We start from the raw sequence: 26,704 nt of genomic DNA, 5'->3' as shown, positions 1-26,704 counted from the left end.
TTCCAAGACACTGAGGATGCGACCAATGCCCAAATGAAAGAAGCCCCATCAACGAATGGGGGTCCTGATGGGGCTCCGGAGGAGGCGGGGATCCTGCCAGGTCCACAAATTCCAAGGGGGGACGGGTAAGGATAGATCTGGCATTGTCGGACGGGAAGTCAACGCCAAAATCTCTCCAGAAGCTTCCGGAGAAGAATCAACAATCCAGCATCGGGCGGCACCAAAACGAGTTCGGTTGATGCTGACCCTGCCTCGTCCGGCGCCAACTCCACGTCCACCACGACAAGCTCCGCTTCCGAAGAAGGAGATGGCGCCATAGCCGGGAAGGCAAGCCTCCAGTGCCGCACCAGTGCCGACTCAGCCTCAGCCACAACAGGCTCTGACTCCGAAGAAAGGAGCGGAGTCGGAGCCGGGGAAGGGAGTCTACGGTGCCGGACCAGCGCTGACCCCGGCTCCGGACAGGCAGACACCTGTCCGGAAGGCCTAGGTGTGCCCGAAGCAAGGCTTTGAGCACCTGCAACTACCCGCGACACCACAGGGAGCCCCATGGGACTATGCGGTGCGGCAAGGGTGCAATGGGTCACAGCGGGGGACTCGTCCGGGCCGCACCCTGACAACACCATATGGGTCGTAGAGGGGGGACCCAACCGGGCTGCACCCTGACGACACCATATCTCCGACGTCCCTGGAGGGCAAGGGCGTATTTGGTGGCGGGGTGAACCCACCTGCGAGTCCTTCGGGACCCCGTAAGCAGCGGAGTCCCCAAGGACGCCCCAGGGACAGGAGAGGACCCAAGGAAGGCCTGCAGGGCCGCGGCATAAGCCTCCATCTGGGTCTGGGTCGCCCCCACGCCTGGAAAAGGTAGATAGGGGAGGGGCGACTCCCAGGGGCGCACGTCCGGAGGGTTCCGGGAACTAGTGCCCCCGACAACAGAGGGAAGTGAGGTTGAGGACCTCGGCGACATGCACCACGACTTACCCATAAGGGGCGAATGACCTCTCCGGGCCCAAGAGGGCGACCAACGCATCAACTGGAAGCCAGAGGGGCCTGCCGGCGATGAGGAGGTCAGAGGTTGAGACGACTCCGACCGGGATAGGCAAGTCGAAAGGAGCTTCATCCGGCGCTCCCGCCGGGACTTCGGCTTGAGGTGTTGGCAGGCATTGCAATCCGTCGAGTTGTGGTGTTGTATGTATGTATGTAAATGTATAGGCATTTATATAGCGCACTACTTACCCAGAGGGTCCCAAGGTGCTTCGACCGCTGCGAAACCCTTCCTGGCTTCCCTGAGAGATGGTCCCTTAATGGGTATCTCCAGGGTGAGACCAGGCATCCCCGGCGGTCTGGTGGGGCCGTTAGTGAAGATGAGGCAAGCTAATGCCCAGAGTTGCCGAGTGTGAACGCTGATCAGAGTGGGCACCGAGGCGGGAGAATTATCGAGTCCGCTGACCCTGGTCCAGAAACCTGCCGCGCCGGGAATCGAACCCTGGTCCCGGGCCGTCCTCTGCTCTCGGGTCTGCCGCCTCTAACCAGTGAGCCACACTACTTCACTGTTCGCCCAAACACCATAAACAGATAAGATGTGGGTCCGTCACTGACATTTGCCGCGAACAGGAGGTACACGTTTTAAAGCCCGAAGGCATTGAACACTGTTCCAGACGCGAAGCGTCAAAATGGGCCTGAAAACAGGCCAGAGGAACCGGTTACTCAAGATCCGAAAAGGGGGAAACTGATGTCAGCGCGCCGGGAGGGACTTATATGACCTCGCTGACGTCACGTACATGGAGGACGTCAGGGCGGGGTCATGTGGCACCGTCCCCAGGAGTGCAGAGGTGCTGCAAAAAAAACTGCATCCAGTCTCACGCCTGGGGATATTCTAAGTTAAGGAATCTGCGGCTAGATGTCTCTATCAGATATTGAGAATAGCGCAGGGCACAGAAATGGGAGGAGACTTCCGGAGAGACAACAAGACAGATAGACAGAAAATGCAAGATAAAGAGAAAGATAGGTGCAAAGACAGAGAAAGTCATTAAGAAATTGGGAGATAGACATGGAGAGGTAAAAGTAAGACAGATTACAATATAAGGAAAGAAGAGAGAGAGAGAAAGAGAGAGACAAGGAGAGGGAGAGACATGGAAAATGAGACAGAAAGGGAGGGACAAAGAGAGAATAGAGCGAGAGTAGTCACAAAAAGAGAGTTAGAAAGAAAATGTGACAGAGAGACAGTGATAGGCAGAGACAGGTAGAGAAAGACAGAGAAACAGGAACACAGAAAGAGAGTGAGGCACGAGAGACAGAAAAGACAAAGACCGGAGGCACTAGAGGCAGAGTGAGACATGCAGAAAGAAAGATAGAGAAAACAGAGAAAGACAAGGAGAGAGAGATCAGGAGTGGAAATACAGAGAAAGAAAGGGAGTGATGAAGAGAGTCAACCGGAGAGAAACAGAAAGAAAGGTGGATGGTATTTGGAGAAAATATCAACCCCAAAATATTGTGTGGACAGAATAATGTGTCAATAATATTGAGAACAAGAATATTGTGAAGTTTCAATGGGTATGCAACGTTTTACAATACTATAATCAAGGTACTTAGCTGTGGAGTTAAAAATAGTAGATCTGCACTTACCTATTCGCAATTACCTTCTCGATATTCTTGTCTTCAATTTTTTCTTTTACACACTATCTGTCCACACAATATTTTGGAATCAATACATTATCAGTGATCCAGATGAATAGAGACAGGGAGAGACAGTGAGTGAGAGAGACAGAGTGAGAGGGAGAAAAAGTGAGAGAAAGAGAGAGTGAGAAAGAAAGACAAAGAGATGGGCAGAAAGAAGAGGAGAGTCATTGGCAGATAAAGGCTGATTGAGAAAAAAGAACAGGGCAAGACAAAAATGATAGAGATAAGGGGTGATAGAGAAATGCAAATTAGACAGGGAGAGAAAGAAAGGAAGAAACAAGCAGGGACACCTTAAACTGAATCTGATTATCTATCTATCTATCTATCTATCTATCTATCTATCTATCTATCTATCTATCTATCTATCTATCTATCTGTATCTATTTATCTGTCTGTCTATCTATCTATCTATCGGTGTCTATCTATCTGTCTGTCTATCTACCCAACTCTATCTATCAATCGCTGTATTTGCTATCTATGTATTAGATGTATATATCTAAAAGTTACATTTCACTACCTCCATATCAGTCAATCAATAACTAGTTGTCTCTACCTTCTTCTAATGCTGTGCATCCATCTATCTCTCTGTCTTTCTACGCTGATCTATCTATCTTGGTCTATCACGTGTGTGGGGGTCTAACTTTCTGTGTATCTGTCAAGCAATCGACCTTTCTATGGTTAACTATCTATCTAGGGGTCATGTTCGCGCTATATTATTCTTTTTCACATACAAATTTAAAAAATATCTTTCGTCCATCTGTCTAACTCTTTATCTCACCATTACCGCTGGTCAGTGTGTGAGTTCTGCTCAGCGTTGATGGTCAGTGCATTACCGCTGGTCAGTGTGTGAGTTCTGCTCAGTGTTGATAGTCAGTGCATTACTGCTGGTCAGTGTGTGAGTTCTGGTCACTTTTGATGGTCAGTGCATTACCACTGGTCAGTGTGTGAGTTCTGCTCACTGTTGATGGTCAGTGCATTACCGCTGGTCAGTGTGTGAGTTCTGCTCAGTGTTGATGGTCAGTGCATTACTGCTGGTCAGTTTGTGAGTTCTGGTCACTTTTGATGGTCAGTGCATTACTGCCGGTCAGTGTGTGAGTTCTGGTCACTTTTGATGGTCAGTGCATTACTGCCGGTCAGTGTGTGAGTTCTGGTCATTTTTGATGGTCAGTGCATTACTGCTGGTCAGTGTGTGAGTTCTGCTTAGTGTTGATGGTCAGTGCATTACCGCTGATCAGTGTGTGAGTTCTGCTCAGTGTTGATAGTCAGTGCATTACTGCTGGTCAGTGTGTGAGTTCTGGTCACTTTTGATGGTCAGTGCATTACCACTGGTCAGTGTGTGAGTTCTGCTCACTGTTGATGGTCAGTGCATTACCGCTGGTCAGTGTGTGAGTTCTGCTCAGTGTTGATGGTCAGTGCATTACTGCTGGTCAGTTTGTGAGTTCTGGTCACTTTTGATGGTCAGTGCATTACTGCCGGTCAGTGTGTGAGTTCTGGTCACTTTTGATGGTCAGTGCATTACTGCCGGTCAGTGTGTGAGTTCTGGTCATTTTTGATGGTCAGTGCATTACTGCTGGTCAGTGTGTGAGTTCTGCTTAGTGTTGATGGTCAGTGCATTACCGCTGATCAGTGTGTGAGTTCTGCTCAGTGTTGATGGTCAGTGCATTACCGCTGGTCAGTGTGTGAGTTCTGGTCACTTTTGATGGTCAGTGCATTACCGCTGGTCAGTGTGTGAGTTCTGGTCACTTTTGATGGTCAGTGCATTACCGCTGGTCAGTGTGAGTTCTGCTCAGTGTTGATGGTCAGTGCATTACCGCTGGTCAGCGTGTGAGTTCTGCTCAGTGTTGATGGCCAGTGCATTACTGCCGGTCAGTGTGTGAGTTCTGGTCACTTTTGATGGTCAGTGCATTACCGCCGGTCAGTGTGTGAGTTCTGGTCACTTTTGATGGTCAGTGCATTACAGCTGGTTAGTGTGTGAGTTCTGCTCAGTGTTGATGGTCAGTGCATTATGGCCAGTCAGTGTGTGATTTCTGCTCAGTGTTGATGGTCAGTGCATTACCGCTGGTCAGTGTGTGAGTTCTGCTCAGTTTTGATGGTCAGTGCATTACCGCTGGTCAGTGTGTGAGTTCTGCTCAGTGTTGATGGTCAGTGCATTACTGCCGGTCAGTGTGTGAGTTCTGCTCAGTGTTGATGGTCAGTGCATTACCGCTGGTCAGTGTGAGTTCTGCTCAGTGTTGATGGTCAGTGCATTACTGCTGGTCAGTGTGTGAGTTCTGCTCAGTGTTGATGGTCTGTGCATTACTGCTGGTCAGTGTGTGAGTTCTGGTCACTTTTGATGGTCAGTGGGTTACCGCCGGTCAGTGTGTGAGTTCTGGTCACTTTTGATGGTCAGTGCATTACTGCTGGTCAGTGTGTGAGTTCTGCTCAGTGTTGATTGTCAGTGCATTACCGCTGGTCAGTGTGTGAGTTCTGGTCCCTTTTGATGGTCAGTGCATTACCACTGGTCAGTGTGTGAGTTCTGGTCACTTTTGATGGTCAGTGCATTACCGCTGGTCAGTGTGAGTTCTGCTCAGTGTTCATGGTCAGTGCATTACCGCTGGTCAGTGTGTGAGTTCTGCTCAGTGTTGATGGTAAGTGCATTACTGCCGGTCAGTGTGTGAGTTCTGGTCACTTTTGATGGTCAGTGCATTACCGCCGGTCAGTGTGTGAGTTCTGGTCACTTTTGATGGTCAGTGCATTACAGCTGGTTAGTGTGTGAGTTCTGGTCACTTTTGATGGTCAGTGCATTACCGCTGGTCAGTGTGTGAGTTCTGCTCAGTGTTGCTGGTCAGTGCATTACTGCTGGTCAGTGTGTGAGTTCTGGTCACTTTTGATGGTCAGTGCATTACCACTGGTCAGTGTGTGAGTTCTGCTCAGTGTTGATGGTCAGTGCATTACCGCTGGTCAGTGTGTGAGTTCTGCTCAGTGTTGATGGTCAGTGCATTATGGCCTGTCAGTGTGTGATTTCTGCTCAGTGTTGATGGTCAGTGCATTACCGCCAGTCAGTGTGTGAGTTCTGCTCAGTGTTGATGGTCAGTGCATTACCACCGGTCAGTGTGTGAGTTTTGCTCAGTTTTGATGGTCAGTGCATTACCGCTGGGCAGTGTGTGAGTTCTGCTCAGTGTTAATGGTCAGTGCATTACCGCTGGTCAGTGTCTGAGTTCTGGTCACTTTTGATGGTCAGTGCATTACCGCTGGTCAGTGTCTGAGTTCTGGTCACTTTTGATGGTCAGTGCATTACCGCTGGTCAGTGTATGAGTTCTGCTCAGTGTTGATGGTCAGTGCATTACCGCTGGTCAGTGTCTGAGTTCTGGTCACTTTTGATGGTCAGTGCATTACCGCTGGTCAGTGTATGAGTTCTGCTCAGTGTTGATGGTCAGTGCATTACCGCTGGTCAGTGTGTGGGTTCGGCTCAGTGTTGATGGTCAGTGCATTACGGCCGGTCAGTGTGTGATTTCTACTCAGTGTTGATGGTCAGTGCATTACCGCCGGTCAATGTGTGAGTTCTGCTCAATTTTGATGGTCAGTGCATTACTGCCGGTCAGTGTGTGAGTTCTGCTCAGTGTTGATGGTCAGTGCATTACCGCTGGTCAGTGTGTGAGTTCTGCTCAGTGTTGATGGTCAGTGCATTACTGCTGGTCAGTGTGTGAGTTCTGGTCACTTTTGATGGTCAGTGCATTACCACTGGTAAGTGTGTGAGTTCTGCTCAGTGTCGATGGTCAGTGCATTACCGCTGGTCAGTGTGTGAGTTCTGCTCAGTGTTGATGGTCAGTGCATTACCGCTGGTCATTGTCTGAGTTCTGCTCAGTGTTGATGGTCAGTGCATTACCGCTGGTCAGTGTCTGAGTTCTGGTCACTTTTGATGGTCAGTGCATTACCGCTGGACAGTGTATGAGTTCTGCTCAGTGTTGATGGTCAGTGCATTACCGCTGGTCAGTGTGTGGGTTCTGCTCAGTGTTGATGGTCAGTGCATTACGGCTGGTCAGTGTCTGAGTTCTGGTCACTTTTGATGGTCAGTTCATTACCGCTGGTCAGTGTGTGGGTTCGGCTCAGTGTTGACGGTCAGTGCAATACGGCCGTTCAGTGTGTGATTTCTGCTCAGTGTTGATGGTCAGTGCATTACCGCTGGTCAGTGTGTGAATTCTGCTCAGTGTTGATGGTCAGTGCATTACTGCTGGTCAGTGTGTGAGTTCTGCTCAGCGTTGATGGTCAGTGCATTACCGCTGGTCAGTGTGTGAGTTGTGCTCAGCGTTGATGGTCAGTGCATTACCGCTGGTCAGTGTGTGAGTTCTGCTCAGCGTTGATGGTCAGTGCATTACCGCTGGTCAGTGTGTGAGTTCTGCTCAGTGTTGATAGTCAGTGCATTACTGCTGGTCAGTGTGTGAGTTCTGGTCACTTTTGATGGTCAGTGCATTACCACTGGTCAGTGTGTGAGTTCTGCTCACTGTTGATGGTCAGTGCATTACCGCTGGTCAGTGTGTGAGTTCTGCTCAGTGTTGATGGTCAGTGCATTACCACTGGTCAGTGTCCGAGTTCTGCTCAGTGTTGATGGTCAGTGCATTACCGCTGGTCAGTGTCTGAGTTCAGGTCACTTTTGATGGTCAGTGCATTACCGCTGGTCAGTGTGTGAGTTCTGCTCAGTGTTGATGGTCAGTGAATTACCGCTGGTCAGTGTGTGCGTTCTGCTCAGTGTTGATGGTCAGTGCATTACCGCTGGTCAGTGTGTGAGTTCTGGTCACTTTTGATGGTTAGTGCATTACCGCTGGTCAGTGTGTGAGTTCTGCTCAGCGTTGATGGTCAGTGCATTACCGCCGGTCAGTGTGTGAGTTCTAATCACTTTTGATGGTCAGTGCATTACCGCTGGGCAGTGTGTGAGTTCTGCTCAGTGTTGATGGTCAGTGCATTACCGCTGGTCAGTGTCTGAGTTCTGCTCAGCATTGATGGTCAGTGCATTACTGCTGGTCAGTGTCTGAGTTCTGCTCAGCGTTGATGGTCAGTGCATTACCGCTGGTCAGTGTGTGAGTTCTGCCCAGCGTTGATGTTCAGTGCATTACCGCTGGTCAGTGTGTGAGTTCTGCTCAGCGTTGATGGTCAGTGCATTACCGCTGGTCAGTGTGTGAGTTTTAATCACTTTTGATGGTCAGTGCATTACAGCTGGGCAGTGTGTTTGTTCTGCTCAGTGTTGATGAACAGTGCATTACCGCTGGTCAGTTTGTGAGTTCTTCTCAGTGTTGATGGTCAGTGCATTACCACTGGCCAGTGTGTGAGTTCTGCTCAGTGTTGATGGTCAGTGCATTACCGCTGGTCAGTGTGTGAGTTCTGCTCAGAGTTGATGGTCAGTGCATTACCGCTGGTCAGTGTGTGAGTTCTGGTCACTTTTGATGGTCAGTGCATTACCGCTGGTCAGTGTGTGAGTTCTGCTCAGTGTTGATGGTCAGTGCATTACCGCTGGTCAGTGTGTGAGTTCTGGTCACTTTTGATGGTCAGTGCATTACTGCTGGTCAGTGTGTGAGTTCTGCTCAGCGTTGATGGTCAGTGCATTACCGCTGGTCAGTGTGTGAGTTCTGCTCAGCGTTGATGGTCAGTGCATTACCGCTGGTCAGTGTGTGAGTTCTGCTTAGGGTTGATGGTCAGTGCATTACCGCTGGTCAGTGTGTGAGTTCTGCTGAGTGTTGCTGGTCAGTGCATTACTGCTGGTCAGTGTGTGAGTTCTGGTCACTTTTGATGGTCAGTGCATTACCAATGGTCAGTGTGTGAGTTCTGCTCAGTGTTGATGGTCAGTGGATTACCAAGGATCAGTGTGTGAATTCTGCTCAGTGTTGATGGTCAGTGCATTACCGTTGGCCAGTGTGTGAGTTCTGGTCACTTTTGATGGTCAGTGCATTACTGCTGGTCAGTGTGTGAGTTCTGCTCAGCGTTGATGGTCAATGCATTACCGCTGGTCAGTGTGTGAGTTCTGCTCAGCATTGATGGTCAGTGCATTACCGCTGGTCAGTGTATGAGTTCTGCTCAGCGTTGATGGTCAGTGCATTACCGCTGGTCAGTGTGTGAGTTCTAATCACTCTTGATGGTCAGTGCATTACTGCTGGTCAGTGTGTGAGTGCTGCTCAGTGTTGATGGTCAGTGCATTACCGCTGGTCAGTGTGTGAGTTGTTCTCAGTGTTGAAGGTCAGTGCATTACCGCTGGTCAGTGTGTGAGTTCTGCTCAGTGTTGATGGTCAGTGCACTACCGCTGGTCAGTGTGTGAGTTCTGGTCACTTTTGATGGTCAGTGCATTACCGCTGGTCAGTGTGTGAGTTCTGCTCAGTGTTGATGGTCAGTGCATTACCGCTGGTCAGTGTGTGAGTTCTGCTCAGTGTTGATGGTCAGTGCATTACCGCTGGTCAGTGTGTGAGTTCTGGTCACTTTTGATGGTCAGTGCATTACCGCTGGTCAGTGTGTGAGTTCTGCTCAGTGTTGATGGTCAGTGCATTACCGCTGGTCAGTGTGTGAGTTCTGCTCAGTGTTGATGGTCAGTGCATTACCGCTGGTCAGTGTGTGAGTTCTGGTCACTTTTGATGGTCAGTGCATTACCGCTGGTCAGTGTGTGAGTTCAGCTCAGTGTTGATGGTCAGTGCATTACCGCTGGTCAGTGTGTGAGTTCTGCTCAGCATTGATGGTCAGTGCATTACCGCTGGTCAGTGTGTGAGTTCTGGTCACTTTTGATGGTCAGTGCATTACCGCTGGTCAGTGTGTGAGTTCTGCTCAGTGTTGATGGTCAGTGCATTAAAACTGGTCAGTGTTTGAGTTCTGCTCAGCGTTGATAGTCAGTGCAGTACTGCTGGTCAGTGTGTGAGTTCTGCTCAGCGTTGATGGTCAGTGCATTACCGCTGGTCAGTGTGTGAGTTCTGGTCACTTTTGATGGTCAGTGCATTACCGCTGGTCAGTGTGGGAGTTCTTCTCAGTGTTGATGGTCAGTGCATTACCACTGGTCGGTGTGTGAATCTGCTCAGTGTTGATGGTCAGTGCATTACCGCTGGTCAGTGTGTAAGTTCTGCTCAGCGTTAATGGTCAGTGCATTACCGCTGGTCAGTGTGTGAGTTCTGCTCAGCGTTGACTGTCAGTGCATTACCACTGGTCAGTGTGTGAATTCTGGTCACTTTTGATGGTCAGTGCATTACCGCTGGTCAGTGTGTGAGTTCTGCTCAGCGTTGATGGTCAGTGCATTACCACTGGTCAGTGTGTGAGTTCTGGTCACTTTTGATGGTCAGTGCATTACCGCTGGTCAGTGTGTGAGTTCTGGTCACTTTTGATGGTCAGTGCATTACCGCTGGTCAGTGTGTGAGTTCTGCTCAGTGTTGATGGTCAGTGCATTACCGCTAGTTAGTGTCTGAGTTCTGCTCAGTGTTGATGGTCAGTGCATTACTGCTGGTCAGTGTGTGAGTTCTGCTCAGTGTTGATGGTCAGTGCATTACCGCTGGTCAGTGTGTGAGTTCTGCTCAGTGTTGATGGTCAGTGCATTATCGCAGGTCAGTGTGTGAGTTCTGGTCACTTTTGATGGTCAGTGCATTACCGCTGGTCAGTGTGTGAGTTATGCTCAGTGTTGATGGTCAGTGCATTACCGCTGGTCAGTGTGTGAGTTCTGCTCAGTGTTGATGGTCAGTGCATTACTGCTGGTCAGTGTGTGAGTTCTGCTCAGTGTTGATGGTCAGTGCATTACTGCTGGTCAGTGTGTGAGTTCTGCTCAGTGTTGATGGTCAGTGCATTACCGCTGGTCAGTGTGTGAGTTCTGCTCAGTGTTGATGGTCAGTGCATTACTGCTGGTCAGTGTGTGAGTTCTGCTCAGTGTTGATGGTCAGTGCATTACTTCTGGTCAGTGTGTGAGTTCTGCTCAGTGTTGATGGTCAGTGCATTACCGCTGGTCAGTGTGTGAGTTCTGCTCAGTGTTGATGGTCAGTGCATTACCGCTAGTTAGTGTCTGAGTTCTGCTCAGTTTTGATGGTCAGTGCATTACTGCTGGTCAGTGTGTGAGTTCTGCTCAGTGTTGATGGTCAGTGCATTACCGCTGGTCAGTGTGTGAGTTCTGCTCAGTGTTGATGGTCAGTGCATTATCGCAGGTCAGTGTGTGAGTTCTGGTCACTTTTGATGGTCAGTGCATTACCGCTGGTCAGTGTGTGAGTTCTGCTCAGTGTTGATGGTCAGTGCATTACTGCTGGTCAGTGTGTGAGTTCTGCTCAGTGTTGATGGTCAGTGCATTACCGCTGGTCAGTGCGTGAGTTCTGCTCAGTGTTGATGGTCAGTGCATTATTGCTGGTCAGTGTGTGAGTTCTGCTCAGTGTTGATGGTCAGTGCATTGCCGTTGGTCAGTGTGTGAGTACTGGTCACTTTTGATGATCAGTGCACGCGCTCTGGAGAGGTCTGATGGTCACCTTGTGAGAAAGGACAGTTCTTACCATTTTTAGCTGCTGAGCGGTTTGTGGCTTTGATCAAAGTCTCTAGATTGGCCTTATCGACAGCCAGGAGCCCCAGGGCCCCTTGCGCCTCAGCTCTAGCAAAAGTCTCGAAGTCCGGGAGCCTCCAGACCACCTTCTTGGTCGCCGCCTGCACGTTCAATACCTCGTCGCCGTCCAGCTGGACCGTGAGCTCCCCGAACTGGTTGAAGGTCTTCACCACTTCGTCCTGGATGAGCGTGTGGCGCCCTGCAGAGAGGAGAGAGAGAAGAGGTGAGACCACGAGCAGCCTTGGGTAGCAGCACATGCTGCGCCGGTTCAGTGCAGAGCGCAGGGGCGGCTCTAGGCTCATGGCGGCCCTGGGCAGGGAGCGAAGGTAGAGGGCCCCGGAAGAGGGGGGCCGGGCGGGGCGGAGCGCGGAGGCCAGTGAAGAGGGGGGGTCAGGGTGTTTGGAAGTGGAACAGAGGCAGAAGCCGCCAAATCCCTGCCAGGGGCCGCCACGCAAATATTTATCCATCCTAAAAGGATTATTATATTAAGGATTTATATTGGCGTGGTGGCCCCTGGGGTTTTGTGGCCCTGTGCAGGTGCACAGCTTGCACATGCCTAAGGCTGCCCCTGCAGAGGCATCACTGCGGCGCTCCAGGCGCTACATCTAGATCATACCATCCTCCAGGGCTAAGCCGAGGATGGGCTCAGGACACTTGCAAGGGCTCTCATTGTTCTTTTTAACAAGTTTCAGTGAGATGAGCACCTCCCTTTGAAAGGCCGTCTCTGCCCTCTGACTCACCGGGCTGTTTAACACTGTATTGCCTACAAGAAAAAAAGCAGGCAGTCTGGCATGAAATGTTATTTTTCATTTTACAAGGCACTCTGAATGACATTTGATACCATCAACCAATCCTGGCTTTTCACCCAATAGCATGTTGCATTGTGGGGCTTGTAGGTTTTTTTTTTTAGCACAGGCTTGTTGGCTCGAAATCCCAACAGGCAAAGTATTTTTGGCTACAATGCCATAATTGGTCATAGCTGTTATAGATCACAAGGAGCAACTGGCCAGCTAGGTTTTCAAATTTTACAAAGTTGCCTAGTCCATTGGGGGAAAAAACAACTACTATTTTCACTCGTAGCAAAGGTGAACATGATTGATAGTAATGCAGACACTGTTAGGCTACTAGATACTCTTGAGGCTTTTAACCTCAGACAATTGGTAAGTGGATCTACCCATCTGGCAGGTCACACGCTGGATGGGATTTTCATAAGTGACCCTGATATTACTGTCTCTAATTTACAAATCCTACCATGGACAGACCATAAGGCCATTCGTTTCAAACTTAAACTTTCTCAGACACAATCAGGAGCCCAAGTTAAAGTCTCAAAGGCATTAATCAGACGATGGGACAAAATCAAGGCTGGAGACTGAGTCAGCACTAAACCCCTCTCTGAACATCTTAGAGCCTGACAATAGCAACGCAGCTCAGCAGTTTAATGACTGGTTAACATTAGCAGCTGACAAGGTTGCGCCTAAGAAGTTAGTGACAGTAAAAAGAGTTAAAAAGTCATCGCCATGGTACACCCCTGAGCTTAAAAGTTTGAAAGTTAACTGTAGGAGAGCAGAGCGCCAATGGCGACAAAACTACGATAGCGACATGAAAGCTCTCTACAACCATACCACTCTATTATATAAAGAAGCAATTACCGCCACAAAAAAACAGTTTTTTACCGTAAAAATAAAAGAGCCGGGTAATTCGGCCAGGGAACTGTTCAAAACAGTTAACATGCTGGCTAAACCACAGCAAGATAAAGGGTTTAAGCCAGACCAGCCCTAATGTAATAAAGTGGCGAATTACTTCCAAGAGAAGGTGAGAGAAATATACAACAACTTTACAAGCCCTGTCAGACTACTGGACCCAATAATGTTCGACTCTAGCCCATGCCCGTATCATGCATCAAGTAGCTCCCATGATATGCAACAATCTGACCCCTATTATGAATCAAGTCCTAGCCACAGGCCGCTATCCTGCAACCTGGAAAATGGCTCCTTCTAAAAAAAACAAATTTAGATCCTAGTGAACAGAAGAACTACCGACCCATAGCTGATCTCCCTATTGCCGTAAAAGTACTGGAAAAACACCTTAACAGAGTGCTTACAGAATACCTCGACGAATACAATCTGCTGGATCCATCACAGCATGGTTTTCATCCGCGTTACTCAACGGAATCGGCATTAATTGTCGCTGTTGAAGAAATCCGTAGAACTGTAGACGCAGGAGGTAGGGTGGTCCTCGTACTCCTTGACCTATCAGCCGCTTTTGATACCATGAACCATGCGGTTCTGGAACAGAGGCTGAGGGATACAGGAGTCGCAGGGACCGCCCTGTCCCTACTGTCCTCCTTCTTGGAGGCAAGGGAGCAACAGCTATTTTGGAACGGCATGCAGTCTGAAAGCTTTCATCTTCCTTGTGGAGTTCCGCAGGGATCAGCGCTATCCCCGACACTTTTTAATCTTTACGTTACCCCTCCGGCAAAAGTAGTAAGAAGACATGGCTTTGGATTGGTCTCGTATGCTGACGATTCTCAGCTCATCATTTCCATCACCAACCAACCAGAGACCACAGCAATTAGATTCCACACCTTCCTTACCGACATTATGACTGGGATGGGTCTGAGCTATCTAAAGATTAACACAGAGAAGACAGAGGTGATGGAATTCGGTTCAGGCTCAACTCTATGGAATCAGATTTGGTGGCCACCTGAAGCCGGAGAATGTCCCCGTCCTGTGGAAAAGGTCATAAATTTAGGGATTATGTTTGACAACAAGCTGAATTTCGGCGTGCAGGTGAATAATCTCATCTCTTCATGTTTCCTTCTTTTGAAGATTTTGAGAAAAATATTCCCATTTATACCTACAGAGCTCCAAAAAAACAGTGATGGTTGCGTTACTTCTGTCAAAACTGGACTATTCTAATGCACTGTTTCTAGGAATTGATAAATTCCAATTGCAAAAACTACAATCTCTGCAAAATGCGGCAGCTAGACTCCTTTTGGGGCTATACAGAGGACAGCCAACGTCAGCAGGAATTAGATCACTGCACTATCTGCCCATTAGACAGCGCATCAAATTTAAATCATTAACCTTAGTCTATAAGGCAATAAACGGAGGGAGCGCTGGGGACTTTCAAAAACTGTTTATACCATATGTTCCCGCTCGGGCCCTTAGATCGGTCAGCCAAGGTCTCATAGAAACCGTGAAGTACAAACGAGCCAGATGGGGAGGCCGAGCTATTACATACTGTGCGGCCAGGCTTTGGAACAAACTGCCTCTGTCCCTGAGACACCACCCGAATCTTCAGTTTTTCAGAAAGAACTGAAAAACCTGGCTCTTTACAACTATATAGGCTATGCTCCCACTATGGTCCCAGCTTCTTCTCCTCCTACCCCTACATTTCAGCGCCAAGACGCCTCGGCATTCAAGCGCTTTACAAGCATTCAAACATAAACATGAACATTGTCTCAGACTTGTAGGACTTGTATAACACAGGATGCTTTTACTCTGAAGAAGGAGTGAGAGCAGTTAAAAGGCTGTTGTATGCTCTACGGAAACAGACAAACATAAGAAGAGCACAAGTGAAGGTAGTCCGCACATCAGGGTTTCTCTTTCAAAATATCTTTTAGTGATAGGTCTGTATGTGTGAATAAGCCCTCAAAGAAGACGTGTCTCTGGTAAAGACAAGGTTATAGCTGATCTTCTTTTATTTCTTCACCAGTGGATTGTAGCCAACAGGTGTTTCCTGCAGTGGCAGAACATCCCTTTGACTTCATCAGGGCTACATAATGGAATTAACGGAACCATCCCTGTCATGAAGTGGAGCCCTCTGCAAGGTGCAGTGTTGATAACACAGTGACGAGTGGTGAGATTATGGGGCTGGGTATGCAGTGTACTGAAATAAAAAGCGGGCCTTGCGAGGCGGGGGGATATTCTGAAGGCTCCCAGCAGTATGACTGTCCCTTCTGTTGACAAAGTTACGGGTGCAAGAGTCCAGGAGGAAACCTGTTATGGAGTAATTATACATTTGTGTGCTCACGTAGGATGAATAACTATCACCTACTAAGCCTGTTATGGTTCATCAATGTATTCCACATCTAGCACTTGAAAGTATCCTAGAGTAACACTGCTCACTGGTAGTGGACTCTCCTAGCTGTGGCTTTCCTATTTTGTGTGAGGTTATGCCCATTATGTCACCATTTACGTTCTCCATTTGTTAATCTGTTAGATCTATATAAATAAAAATGTAACTGTTCGTTTGTTCAAAATCTCAAATCTCCGAAAGTTCTTCACCGATTGCTTTTAAATTTTGACACAACGTTGCATTCAAATACGCGTGTGTTTTTATATACACAACGTTGGATTTGAATACGCGCGTGTTCTTCACCGATTGCTTTGAAATTTTGACACAACGTTGAATTCGAATAAGCGCGTGTTTATATATACACAATGTTGGATACGAATACACGCGTGTCAAATACGTGCATGTTTTTAATCTAAAGGACGAACAGACCCTATCGATTGGGTTACTGCACAACAACTACAATAGACGCATAGAGACAATAGTCTACATATACAAGGATGGACAGTTGGTGTCAGGATGGCAGACCGGGAAGTGGGTGGAGGGAGGGGGGAGGAGTTGGTTCACTTTGCAACATTAAGAAAGGACGCATAGAGACAATAGTCTAAATTGATTAGGATGGACAGTTGGTGTTAGGATGGCAGACCGGGAAGTGGGTGGAGAGAAGGGGGAGGAGTTGGTTCACTTTGCAACATTAGCACATGTTTATATATACACAACGTTGGATTAGAATACGCGTGTGTACAATACGCACGTGTTTTTAATCGAAAGGGCGAACAGACCCTATCAATTCACTTGCTGCGCAACAACTACAAGGGGCGCATACAGACAATAGTTACAAAAACATATTGTATACCCAGAAGCATTGTGAAATTAAACATATTAGAAACGTGCGCTAACTCTTTTCTTTACCTTCCATTTAACCAGACTGAGCCACAGCAACGCATGGCCGGGTACAGCTAGTCTAAAATAAAATTCTATTGTGTAAGCTTAAAATGTAAATGTAAATGTATAGGCATTTATATAGCGCACTACTTACCCATAGGGTCCCAAGGCGCTTCGACCGCTGCGAAACCCTTCCTGGCTTCCCTGAGAGATGGTCCCTTAATGGGTATCTCCAGGGTGAGACCAGGCATCCCCGGCGGTCTGGTGGGGCCGTTAGTGAAGATGAGGCAAGCTAATGCCCAGAGTTGCCGAGTGTGATCGCTGATCAGAGTGGGCACCGAGGCGAGAGAATTATCGAGTCCGCTGACCCTGGTCCAGAAACCTGCCGCGCCGGGAATCGAACCCTGGTCCCGGGCCGTCCTCTGCTCTCGGGTCTGCCGCCTCTAACCAGTGAGCCACACTACTTCACTTCACAAAATTATTTTTACTGGTGCCTTCCAACCACAAGATGAAGCACAGGGGGTCGAGCAACAGACCTTGCTTCTACTTTCCATTTTAAAATGTTTCAGTACTTGAACTTTGATGCCAGGCGCCTTCATTTTGGTATTTCACATTAAATATTGTGAAACGTCCCTGGCTCATATGGCATGGTCTGCAGGTGCGTTCAATATATCTTTGCATTTGTCATAAGTTGGGTTAACAACAGTGGAAACACCCCCTCTCCATGGCGCAGCTACACTTTGAGCAGAAACAATGCAAGCTCCCTGCTTCCGAGAACAGGTACATCTAGGGCAGGGGTACTCATAGTATGGCCCGCGGGCCGGTGACGGCCCGGCAAGCCTTCCCTGGCGGCCCGCGGACCTTGCAGACATCATACCCGAGTTATTTTTTATTTTTTTAGTGTCTGCAACCAGAGCGCGACTCACACTCTGCTGCTCTGTGGGGGCCGGGTGATTCCCGCCATAGTCAGAGTGGGGCTGCAGGGGCGCTGAGAGGTGAACAAAGCCTCATTAACATGCCAATGGTCTTTTAAAGACCTGTGAAGTGCTTGGGTGCGGCTGTGTGTGTGCGCTTGGACGCTGTCACAGCCCGGGCACACACAGGCAGGGTGAGGAGGGAGAGCGAGGGAGGGAGGGAGAGCAAGCAAGGGAGAGTGAGGGAGGGAGAGGGAGGGAGGGAGAGCAAGTGAGGGAGGGAGAGCAAGCGAGGGAGGGAGGGAGGGAGAGCAAGCGAGGGAGAGCGAGGGAGGGAGAGCAAGCGAGGGAGGGAGGGAGAGCAAGCAAGGGAGAGTGAGGGAGGGAGAGCAAGCAGGAGAGCGAGGGAGGGAGGGAGAGCAAGGGAGGGAGCGAGGGAGAGGGAGGGCAAGCGAGGGAGGGAGGAAGAGCAAGCGAGGGAGCGAGGGAGAGCGAGTGAGCGAGGGAGAGCAAGCGAGGGAGAGCGAGGGAGGGAGGGAGCGTGAGGGAGGGAGGGAGAGTGAGGGAGGGAGAGCGAGGGAGGGAGGGAGAGCGAGGGAGAGCAAGCGAGGGAGCAAGCGAGGGAGGGAGAGCAAGTGAGGGAGGGAGAGCAAGCGAGGGAGCAAGCGAGGGAGGGAGAGCAAGGGAGGGAGGAAGAGCAAGCGAGGGAGAGCAAGGGAGGGAGAGCGAGGGAGGGAGTGAGGGAGAGCAAGGGAGGGAGAGCGAGGGAGGGAGAGCAAGGGAGGGAGGGAGAGCAAGCAAGGGAGAGCGAGAGAGAGGGAGCGAGGGAGAGCGAGGGAGGGAGAGGGAGCACGAGGGAGGGAGAGTGAGGGAGGGAGGGAGGAGAGCAAGCGAGGGAGAGCAAGGGAGGGCGAGGGAGGGAGGGAGGGAGTGGGAGCCCGAGGGAGGGAGAGCGAGGGAGGGAGAGCGAGGGAGGGAGAGGGAGCACGAGGGAGAGTGAGGGAGAGGGAGCGCAAGGGAGAGTGAGAGAGAGAGGGAGGGAGGGAGAGCGAGGGAGGGAGGGAGAGCAAGAGAGGGAGCGAGGGAGAGCGAGAGCGAGAGAGAGGGAGGGAGAGGGAGGCAGGGAGGGAGAGGGAGGGAGCGAGAGAGAGGGAGACCTCAGAGTGAGGGAGACAGAGGGAGGGAGACAGAGGGAGGGAGACCTCAGAGTGAGGGAGAGGGAAGGAGAGAGAGAGAGGGAGACCTCAGAGAGAGGGAGAGCTCAGAGTGAAGGGGAGGGAAGGAGAGAGAGGGAGAACTCAGAGTCAGGGAGAGGGGAGGAGAGTGAGGGAGACCTCAGAGTGAGGCAGACCTCAGAGTGAGGGAGAGGGAAGGAGAGAGAGAGGCAGAGGGAAGGAGGGAGAGGGAAGGAGAGAGCGGGAGACAGAGGGAAGGAGGGAGAGGAAGGAGAGTGAGGGAGAGGTAAATAGAGTGAGGGAGAGGGAAATAGAGTGAGGGAGAAGGAAACAGAGAGAGAGGGAGACAGAGAGAGAGAGTGAGACAGTCAGGGTGAGTGAGACAGAGGAAGAGAGGGAGTGAGACAGTCAGAGTGAATGAGACAGAGGGAGAGATGGAGAGAGGGAGTGAGAGAGTCAGAGTGAGTGAGACAGAGGGAGACAGAGAGAGGGAGAGAGAGGAAGAGAGAGGGATGGAGAGGGAGAAAGAGAGGGAGGGAGAGAGAGAGAGAGAGAGAGATGTGTGTATGCCGGGTCTGGTAGCTCAGTGGACGAAGGCGTGCGCTGCAGGGATCTGTGATCAACCTCATGGTCACAGTTTTTTTTGTTGCTCTAGCCCCACCCCCTTCCCCACTGACCCCGCCCCCACCGGTGCAGCCCTCGGACACAAACCACACTGTAAATTTGGCCCCCGAGAGAAAGTTTGTGAGTACCCATGATCTAGGGTAACAGCAGCATTACCTTTTCCCATCACAGGATACAAACAAATCAAGCAGCAGCCGGACAAGCTTTGCTGCTTCAGAGAGCAGGAACAGCATGGCAGTAGCAAAGCAAGACGCCAGGGAGTGCAATGTACCATTCCCCACAGCACAGCTCCAGCAGGCAGACTAGTACAAGTTTTCACTGCTCACAGAACATGTACGGTCAAGGCATGAGTGACGTCTATGTTACTGACAGATCTCACAGGTAGCAATGGAAAAACAAGCATTGAAAATGCAATAGGTCCCGCCTTTGATTAAGTTAAAGCCATTTGCTGTGCTAATGGTATTGTACAGCAAAGCAGATGGCTTAAACGTAATAACAGGCGAGACCTATTGCATTTTCAATGCTTGTTCAACATGTCACTATATTTTTAGGTCTCGTCCTATTCCATTCCGCAAGGAATGAATAGGACGAGACTATTGGGGCCAAACTAAGAGCTAAACTAAGCTCTGAAAAATGCTGATTTCCAGAAGTGCATGTGGTCTTGTGAACGCGCTTCTATCCGCCTGCCTCGCATCACCACATGAAAGCCATTTGTTGTTCACACTTCTGTCACGGCCGCGAGGCCGTGCGTGCTTCAAAGGGATCCGCTCACTTCTCCTCCCCACTCGTTTTTTATTGCTTGTTTTCTTTGTCGGCTCTATAGTGCTTCACTCTGCTCCCGGTTGGGAAATCATGATGTCATTCTGGCGATGTAGCTCAGCGAGTTGAATGCTTGTTTTAATTCTGGAAATGGAGAGCAAAGTGTGAAAGCTCCTGGTGTGTGCTTTTTCAAAACACTTCCGTGCAGGCTCCGACTCCCCCTGGCTCCTATCCAGGACAGAGAAGCAGACAGGCCCACCTTCAGCCAATTCTACTACTGGGTGATAGCACGCACAGTGGCCTGCTGGCTGTTGTTGCCCCTTATCTTGAAGTGTCCCTGTTGTCTTTGTACTGTTGCAGCAAAGACTACACGCAACCAGAAGATGCAGTCTGACCCGCCCCCATAATCTCTGTCTCCTACTGCGAAAACTCTCTAAGTAAGAGTTTTTTTTCATTACCTTTTGCTTACATAAAAGCCTGTTTGGCTCAGACACTTCGTGCAGTTAATTACATCATCAGCACCGATGTCAATGTGTTCTGTCGGGATTCCTAATTTAAAAAAAGTTGTAAGGACGCAGCGTCTTTCCTCAAAATTAATTTGGAGCTAGCACTTGCAGGTGGGGGTAAAATGTTAGCACTCCACAGCTTGCGTGTGGCAACATGTGGCACTACAATAAACAGTGTGTCCTGCTTCTCCGCTAAACTTGAAGCAATTACCCCCAGGTCCCTCCGTCCTCGACACGTTCATACTTACAAGTGGAGATGGCCATCTCCCGACAGAAAAAAAACAAGAGGAATGCTGGGACACTAATACTGCCCCTCCCCCCGGGAGTACATAAGCAGTACTTACCCAGCAGCCCTCCTGTTCTTTTTTTCTGTCTTTCGACAGACTGATTGGTGTGCTGGTGCTGCTCCTGCTGGGCTTGAGTGGCGGTGCTTCTCTTCTCCCCCTGCCCAGCTGCCTGGCTGTATGGGCGCGGGGTTCCCTGGACTGCCTCCTGGCCTGCCTGGCTTGCTGGGAGTCAGTCTCTGCTTGGTGCCGATGTTGGAAGGATGTTCCCGGCTTTGCTGTGTGCTGTAAGATGCACTTCCCGGCCCTTTGTGACTGGTGCTGGAGTTCCCGGTTGCTTCCGGGTCACGGGCTCGGCTTCCCGAGCCTGGCCGGGGAGCCGTGCCTCGCTGGATGAGCTCCTGCTGGATTCTGGGCAGTCGGTGGTGTGGGGGCCTTGTTCCTGGGGTTGGCCCCCGCTCCGGTTAATTCCCGTTTTTTCGGGTTCCTTCATTTCCTGCATTGCACGCTTGGAAGCGTTTGTACTCTTGGAGCCTTTTTATACTTCGATCCTGGGGGCGCTTTCTCCCGGTCTGTGGTTCGACTGCTAGTATGAATCCTTGAGCCTTCTGTTGCACGTGTGTTTTCATTGCGGTACACGCTCGTTCAGCAGCTGGAGTGCTCCGTGGTGGTTGCTGACCCTGGTGTCTTCAGGGCTGCTGCTTTCCCTTCTTTCGATTTTTCTGCCACCCGGATGGATAATGTTCTGTGTGCTCTGCTCAGTGGGGGTGTTTGGTTCTGCTGGCTGGGCCTCATGTCTGGTGGGCGTTTGGGTGCGGTGCCTGCTGCTCCTCGCGGATAATCGGACTTGTTCCATGGTAAGTACAGATTGGCTCGGAGTCCCTTCGGAGCCCGGTGTGTGTGTCTGGAGCGTTTTCTTGCAGCCCCGCAGGTGGCCTGACAGCACAGGGGCGAGTTCCCCTTTGGCACCTGCATGCTGTGCGGTTGCCGAGATGGACGTTTTCCAGTTCACGTCTCATGCCCTCTGTCCCGCTGCGGCTCGGTGTTGGCGTCATTCTTCCTGGGTGATTGCTTCTCACTGGCGATTACTGCTGCGCTTTGCCCCGACTTGCTTTTGCTGTCGCTGGCCGTCTGGGATCCGCTTGTGGTGTTGGTTGGTGGGCGGGTCTACACTGTTCCAGTCTCTGGGATTTCGAGTTGTCAGCAGCTTTGGTGGTTTTGGGTGTCTTGCTTGAGTCCTGCCATTCCTCATGTTTTTGTCATTGTGGTGTGGCTATGGGGGTTTGTGCGTGTTCGATCCCCGGCTTCGGCTGGTGTTCGGTGATTTCGGTCACATCTTTTCGCCCGCCCCGTGCCCTCCATGCGATGACTGTGTGATGTGTCTGGTGCCCCCCTACTCTGTTTTAGGGCATACGGGCGGTGAGCTGGCTGGACGGCTGGGGCTGGGCACCCCTGCTACTTGAGAACTTGGTTCCAGGCGTGGTGTTGGCGCTGGCCTTCCTGTGCCTGACGAGAGTGCCTTTGGGCAACGCGACTGGTGCTCGGGTGGAACGCTCTGTGCTGCTTGCGCCTGGTGCCCTGCTTGAACTGCATACGTTAGATACCACTGCCTGTGTGGTAGCATACTTAAGCGTGGGTGTCTGTTTTGGTCGCTTTCCGGTGGGGGCCTTTTTGTGTTGTTGGCCCCCGCTCTGGCTGTTTTCGCCCCCCCCTTTCTTCTTCTGGGTGCTGCTTGGCGTTGGCCTACGCCTGTTGCTCGTGGCCCGTGGGTTCGAGTCTGGCCGCTGCTGTCCTGTTGTCCGGCTGCTGCCGGTCCTGGGGTGTTGCCTGGCCTGCCTTCTGGGGTGTGTCTTGTCGTATATTCCTGGCCTTTGGCCTTGCATCTGGCCCGCCCCGGGTCTTGCTGTTCTCCGGTGGTGGGCGTTCCGGGGGTCTTCTCCCTCTGGTTCTCTTCTTCGGGGGTGCCCCTACTCTGGGCGGCTCTATGGGCGTTTTGCTCTTTCTGTTGTGGGCTACCTCGGGTTGGCTTGGGTTCCGACCCCTCTGTGGTGGCTGTTTCCTTTCACTGGCTCTGCCTCTGCTTGCTCCTGGGATTTCCTGTGTTGTTGGGGTTTTTCTGCCTGCTGGCTTGCTCCTTGGCCTCTGCTGATCTTATCTCGGTGTGGCTTCTCTCTTCTTCGGCGTCGGCCTGTTTGGGGTGCGTTCTGTTCCCCCTCTGCTTCGGGCTCCCTGCCCCGCCTGCTGGTGGATCGGTTTTCCTGCTCCTTGGCCCGCTGCAGGGGGGGGGGGGGGGGGGGGGGTCCTGTGGGCTCCCCTGGTTCCGGTTGGCCTGCCGTGCTGTTCTCCCCCGGTGGCCTGGCCTCCGCTGCGGTCTGGCTCTTGTGACCTCTGATCCGCTTGGGTGCCATGGTTTTTCCCTTCCTGGCTTCTGTGTGGATGGTGGGCGTTTGGGGCTCCTGGTTGCTAGCCCTGTTCCTCCTTTCCCCTGGGCTGCACCTGGTTCCTCTTGATGCTTATTGATTGATGGGTCCCTGGGTGTAGTAGTCCCCCCTTAATTAAAAGGTTTTCCACACTGAAAACGACTCGGAGGGAATGATGTGCTAGTTGCCTAATAGTTTCATGGCAAATGTGAGTGTCCTGAAGTAATAGCAATGTACAATGCAAACAAAATCGAGTTGTCAGATGTACCTGTTAACAAACTAGGAGTGACTGAATGTGTATTCTTTGAGTAACTATCTTAGTGCCAGGAGATAGGAATTGTCAGACAATAATGGGAGCTAACTCATAGTGGGTAAGCTATAATGTGCATCTGAGAAAATAGAAGCTAATACTCACCGATTCAAGAGAAAGAGAAACAGGTATTATGCACGATAACTGACTCCGTACATCTCTCCTAATATACCTACAGATACGGTGTAACCATCCGTTCCTTGAAACCCCAGAAAAGAGAAGTCCTGAGGAAGGTGCCACAAAATCAACTGTACAGCACCGAAACGCGTCGACGCACTGTTTTTTGTTTAAAAGAATCCTGTCAGGGCCGGGTAAAACTTTAGATGGGTATTTCATTTTTCCACTAAAGCTTTATAGTAGCTGAATTGGTTCAGGCCATTGGATCTGGTTAAATTCAGTGGCAGAGATATCTGGTGAGCCACATTTGCACTAGGGGTTTTTGTGATTATATGTAGTTTGCCGTCTATTTACTGTCAATATGCTTTAGCCGTGTCTCTATTTATCGTGTACCGTAATATTGTGTCTGTCTGATACTATTGTGTTTGTGTAATATTGTTGAGTATTTAATTTTTATCCCTCCAAGGTACCTTTTCCTTGGATTTTAAACTGTATTGCAACAATTGTATGAATTTGCTTTGCTTTTTATTGCTTGATTGATTGTATTTTTAATAAATATAGATTGTTAACGATTCTATTTCTTTGTGGAAACCTATTTTTATATTCGTTTAAATACCCACTGTACTTTGTGACCTTTTCTTCCCAAATAAGAAAGGTCAATAGTTATCGGTCGACCAGTCGACTCCAGGGATTCCCCCTTTTGACTAACTAATCCTCTTGATGCTTGCCAGGGTCGTGCCGGGGGCTCTTTGGGGTGCTCTGTCCCCTGGGGTTCTGTTCCTCCCTGCCTGCGCTTGTTCTCGTCTGTTCCCTGATGGGTGCGTGGTTGGGTGCCTGCCTTCCTGATGCTGTGGCCTCCCTTTGCTCCGGCCTGTGGCTTCTGGTGTTGTCCGGGGGCGGTTTCTGTGTGCTTGGCCGGGCTGCTTGTGCACTGGCTCCCCCTGTGCTTTCCTTTGGCTTGCTTCTTGGGTTTCCTGTCCGCCCCTCCTGTTTCTACAGTGGGGCCTGCCTGGTTTGTCCCTGGCTGGGGCCTCTTGGCTGCTGCCGTTTCCTGTCGTGCCTCCTGTTTGGTGTGCTGTCCCCGTTCTCTGCTGTCTGCACGGTGGTTGTGTTTGGTCGGGCCGGGTTGGTGCCTTCCTTACCTCCTGGGGCTGCTGGATGCTGTCACCTCGCTGAGTTGTTCTAGTGTCGCCTGGTTCCCTTGGGGGGTGCCTGTCTGATGTTTCGGCTGGGGCTTGGCGCTCCTGTTTGTTGGGCTTCCTTTTTGGGCTCTGCTTCCTTGCTGGTCTCTCTTTGGATCCTGGCGGGGTGTTCTGCAGTTGGGACCGCTTCCTGGCGGTTCCTTGTGGGCCTTCTCCTGCTGTTGGTTCTCTTCCCGGGCTTGTTTTCCCGGTGTTATGTGCCTGTGTGGGGTTCTGTGGCTCCGGTTCTGCCGGCTTCTTGCTGGTTGTGTGTGGCCTCGGGCTGTGCCTCCTGGGATTTCGGGCTGTGCTGTCCCTTTTTGGCCTGCTCTGGGGGTTTGTTGTCGGCCTTTTCCGGGTTCTTTCCTGGTTCTGTGGTCCTGGCTCGTTCCTTCTTCCCTTGCTTTCCCGGGCTTTGTTCCAGGTGTGGGTCTGTTTGGGTGCCCCTCCCTCTCTGGTTGGGGTGCTGTTCTGTGGTGCTCGTGCCTCTGCGGGTCCCTCCCTCCTGGCGGCGGGTTGTCTGTGGTTTCCTGCTGCTTGGTCCTCTGCTCTCCTTCTGGGTTTGCTTGGGCCTGCTGTTCCTCCTGCGCGGTCGGGTTGCTTGGCTCTGGTCCTGGCTTCCCGGTTCTGTTGGGGTTTGTTGGCCTCTTTTTTGCGGTTTGCTTGGCTCCACTCCGGCGTTGCTGGGTTGTGGCCTTGTGGTTATGGTCTGGGTGCTGTGCTCCCTGGGCTTTGTTTTTCCCGCTGCTCCTGCCCTTGCTGCTTGCCTGGCCTGGGTGTGGGGTTCGTGGGCCGTCCTGTGTCTTTGGGCGCCTTCTTTGTGCTGCCCTCTGTGCCTAAATGGGCGGCTGCTGGGGTTTCCCGGTTGCTCTGTGCTCCCCTCCTGCCTTGTGTTCCATCCCTTTGGGGTTGGGGTTTTCTGGGCTTGTGGTCAGTTTCTCTGTTCCCGACCTGGTTGAGGGTATACAACGTTTACAACAAATCTTTTACCACGCACTACCATTACAACGCGGTCATTACAACGCATACCATTACAACGCATTGCGCTGGGGGGCGCTCTAGGATAGGGAATAGGTTAATTTACTATCCAATAACCTTCCCTAGTGTCCACGGGGACTGGAGTTGGAATAGTAAATTAAACTATTCACTGTCCAGCACCCCAAAGCGCTATGTGTTGTAATGGTATGCATGGTAAAAACCGCGTTGTAATGGTATGCGTGGTAAAAGTATGCGTTGTAACGTCATACATCCCTGGTTGAGTTTTCTTTGTGGCTGGTTTCCGGTCTTGTTGGCCTCTCCTTGTTTGGTGGGCTTTCAGCTGGGTTCTGGGGTTCTTCCCCGTCCCTGTCTTTTGGGTCGGGTTCTCAATCCTGTTCGGCTCCTGGGTGCTTGTTGCTTCCTGGGCCTCCTCGGCCGGGTTTCCTCCTCGGGTCTCTTGGGCTCGAGTCCTTTCTTTTTGGGTGTTTGGCCGTGTTTCTGGCCTGTGCTTCTCATTCCTTTTTGGGCTGGGTGCTTGTGCCTGCGCTCTGCTGGCCGTTTCTTTCTTTGGCTTTCTTCCGGGTTGTCTTGTCTTCCTGGTGGGTCTGCCTGGCCCTGTGTGCCTTCCTGCTGGTTCTGGCCTTGGCGGTCTTCTCCGGTGGGTTGTTTTGGCTGGTCTTGATGTCCTGGTCCGGGTCCCGGGTCCCGGTTGCCGGTTTCTCGGGTTGGCGGCCTCCTTTCTTGGTGCCCTGGCCTTTTTTATTTGTCTCCGGTCCTTGTCCCTGCTGTCCTGTTCTGGGTCGCGGGCCGGCTGTTTCCTGCGGTCTTCCTTCCTCCTTCTCTGTGCTCCCTTGGGTGGCTGCTTTGTTGTGGTTTCCTGGGTGTGCTTGTACATGCGGAAGGCCGGGTTTTCTGCTTTGGTATTCTCCACTTGTAAGTATGAAGGTGTCGAGGATGGAGGGACCTGGGGGTAATGTCCTATTACTTACCGGTAATCTTCATTACTCCGGGTCCCGTAGTCCTCGACACCTTCATACGCCCCTCCCTCCCTCCCGGGCGGCCGGCCTTCCTGTCTGGGCTTGTTATGTACAGGAGGGCTGCTGGGTAAGTGCTGCTTATGTACTCCCGGGGGGAGGGGCAGTATTAGTGTCCCAGCATTCCTCTTGTTTTTTTTCTGTCGGGAGATGGGCATCTCCACTTGTAAGTATGAAGGTGTCGAGGACTACGGGACTCAGAGTAATGAAGATTACCTGTTGGACAGGCCCCAGGAGGGGCTCGCTCCC

General features: G+C 51.0%; 2 protein-coding genes across 5 annotated transcripts in view; both read right to left on the bottom strand.

Moving 5' to 3' along the window:
• LOC147709977 (H-2 class II histocompatibility antigen, A-U alpha chain-like) overlaps window positions 1-26,704 on the bottom strand; it is a 1,213,889-nt gene that overhangs the window by 308,344 nt on the left and 878,841 nt on the right. The window lies entirely within an intron of this gene.
• Window positions 1-26,704, bottom strand: part of LOC147709980 (HLA class II histocompatibility antigen, DR alpha chain-like) — a 206,060-nt gene that overhangs the window by 92,402 nt on the left and 86,954 nt on the right. The window contains exon 2 of the mRNA XM_086920662.1: window positions 11,145-11,390. Within this exon, the coding sequence (XP_086776788.1) occupies window positions 11,145-11,390 (246 nt within the window). The remainder of the gene's footprint in view (window positions 1-11,144; window positions 11,391-26,704) is intronic.

This window comes from Lissotriton vulgaris, chromosome 5, assembly GCF_964263255.1.
Source record: "Lissotriton vulgaris chromosome 5, aLisVul1.2, whole genome shotgun sequence".
Lineage (NCBI taxonomy): Eukaryota > Metazoa > Chordata > Amphibia > Caudata > Salamandridae > Lissotriton > Lissotriton vulgaris.
Note: the sequence above shows the minus strand (reverse complement) of the source record. Positions and strands in the feature narration are given on the sequence as shown.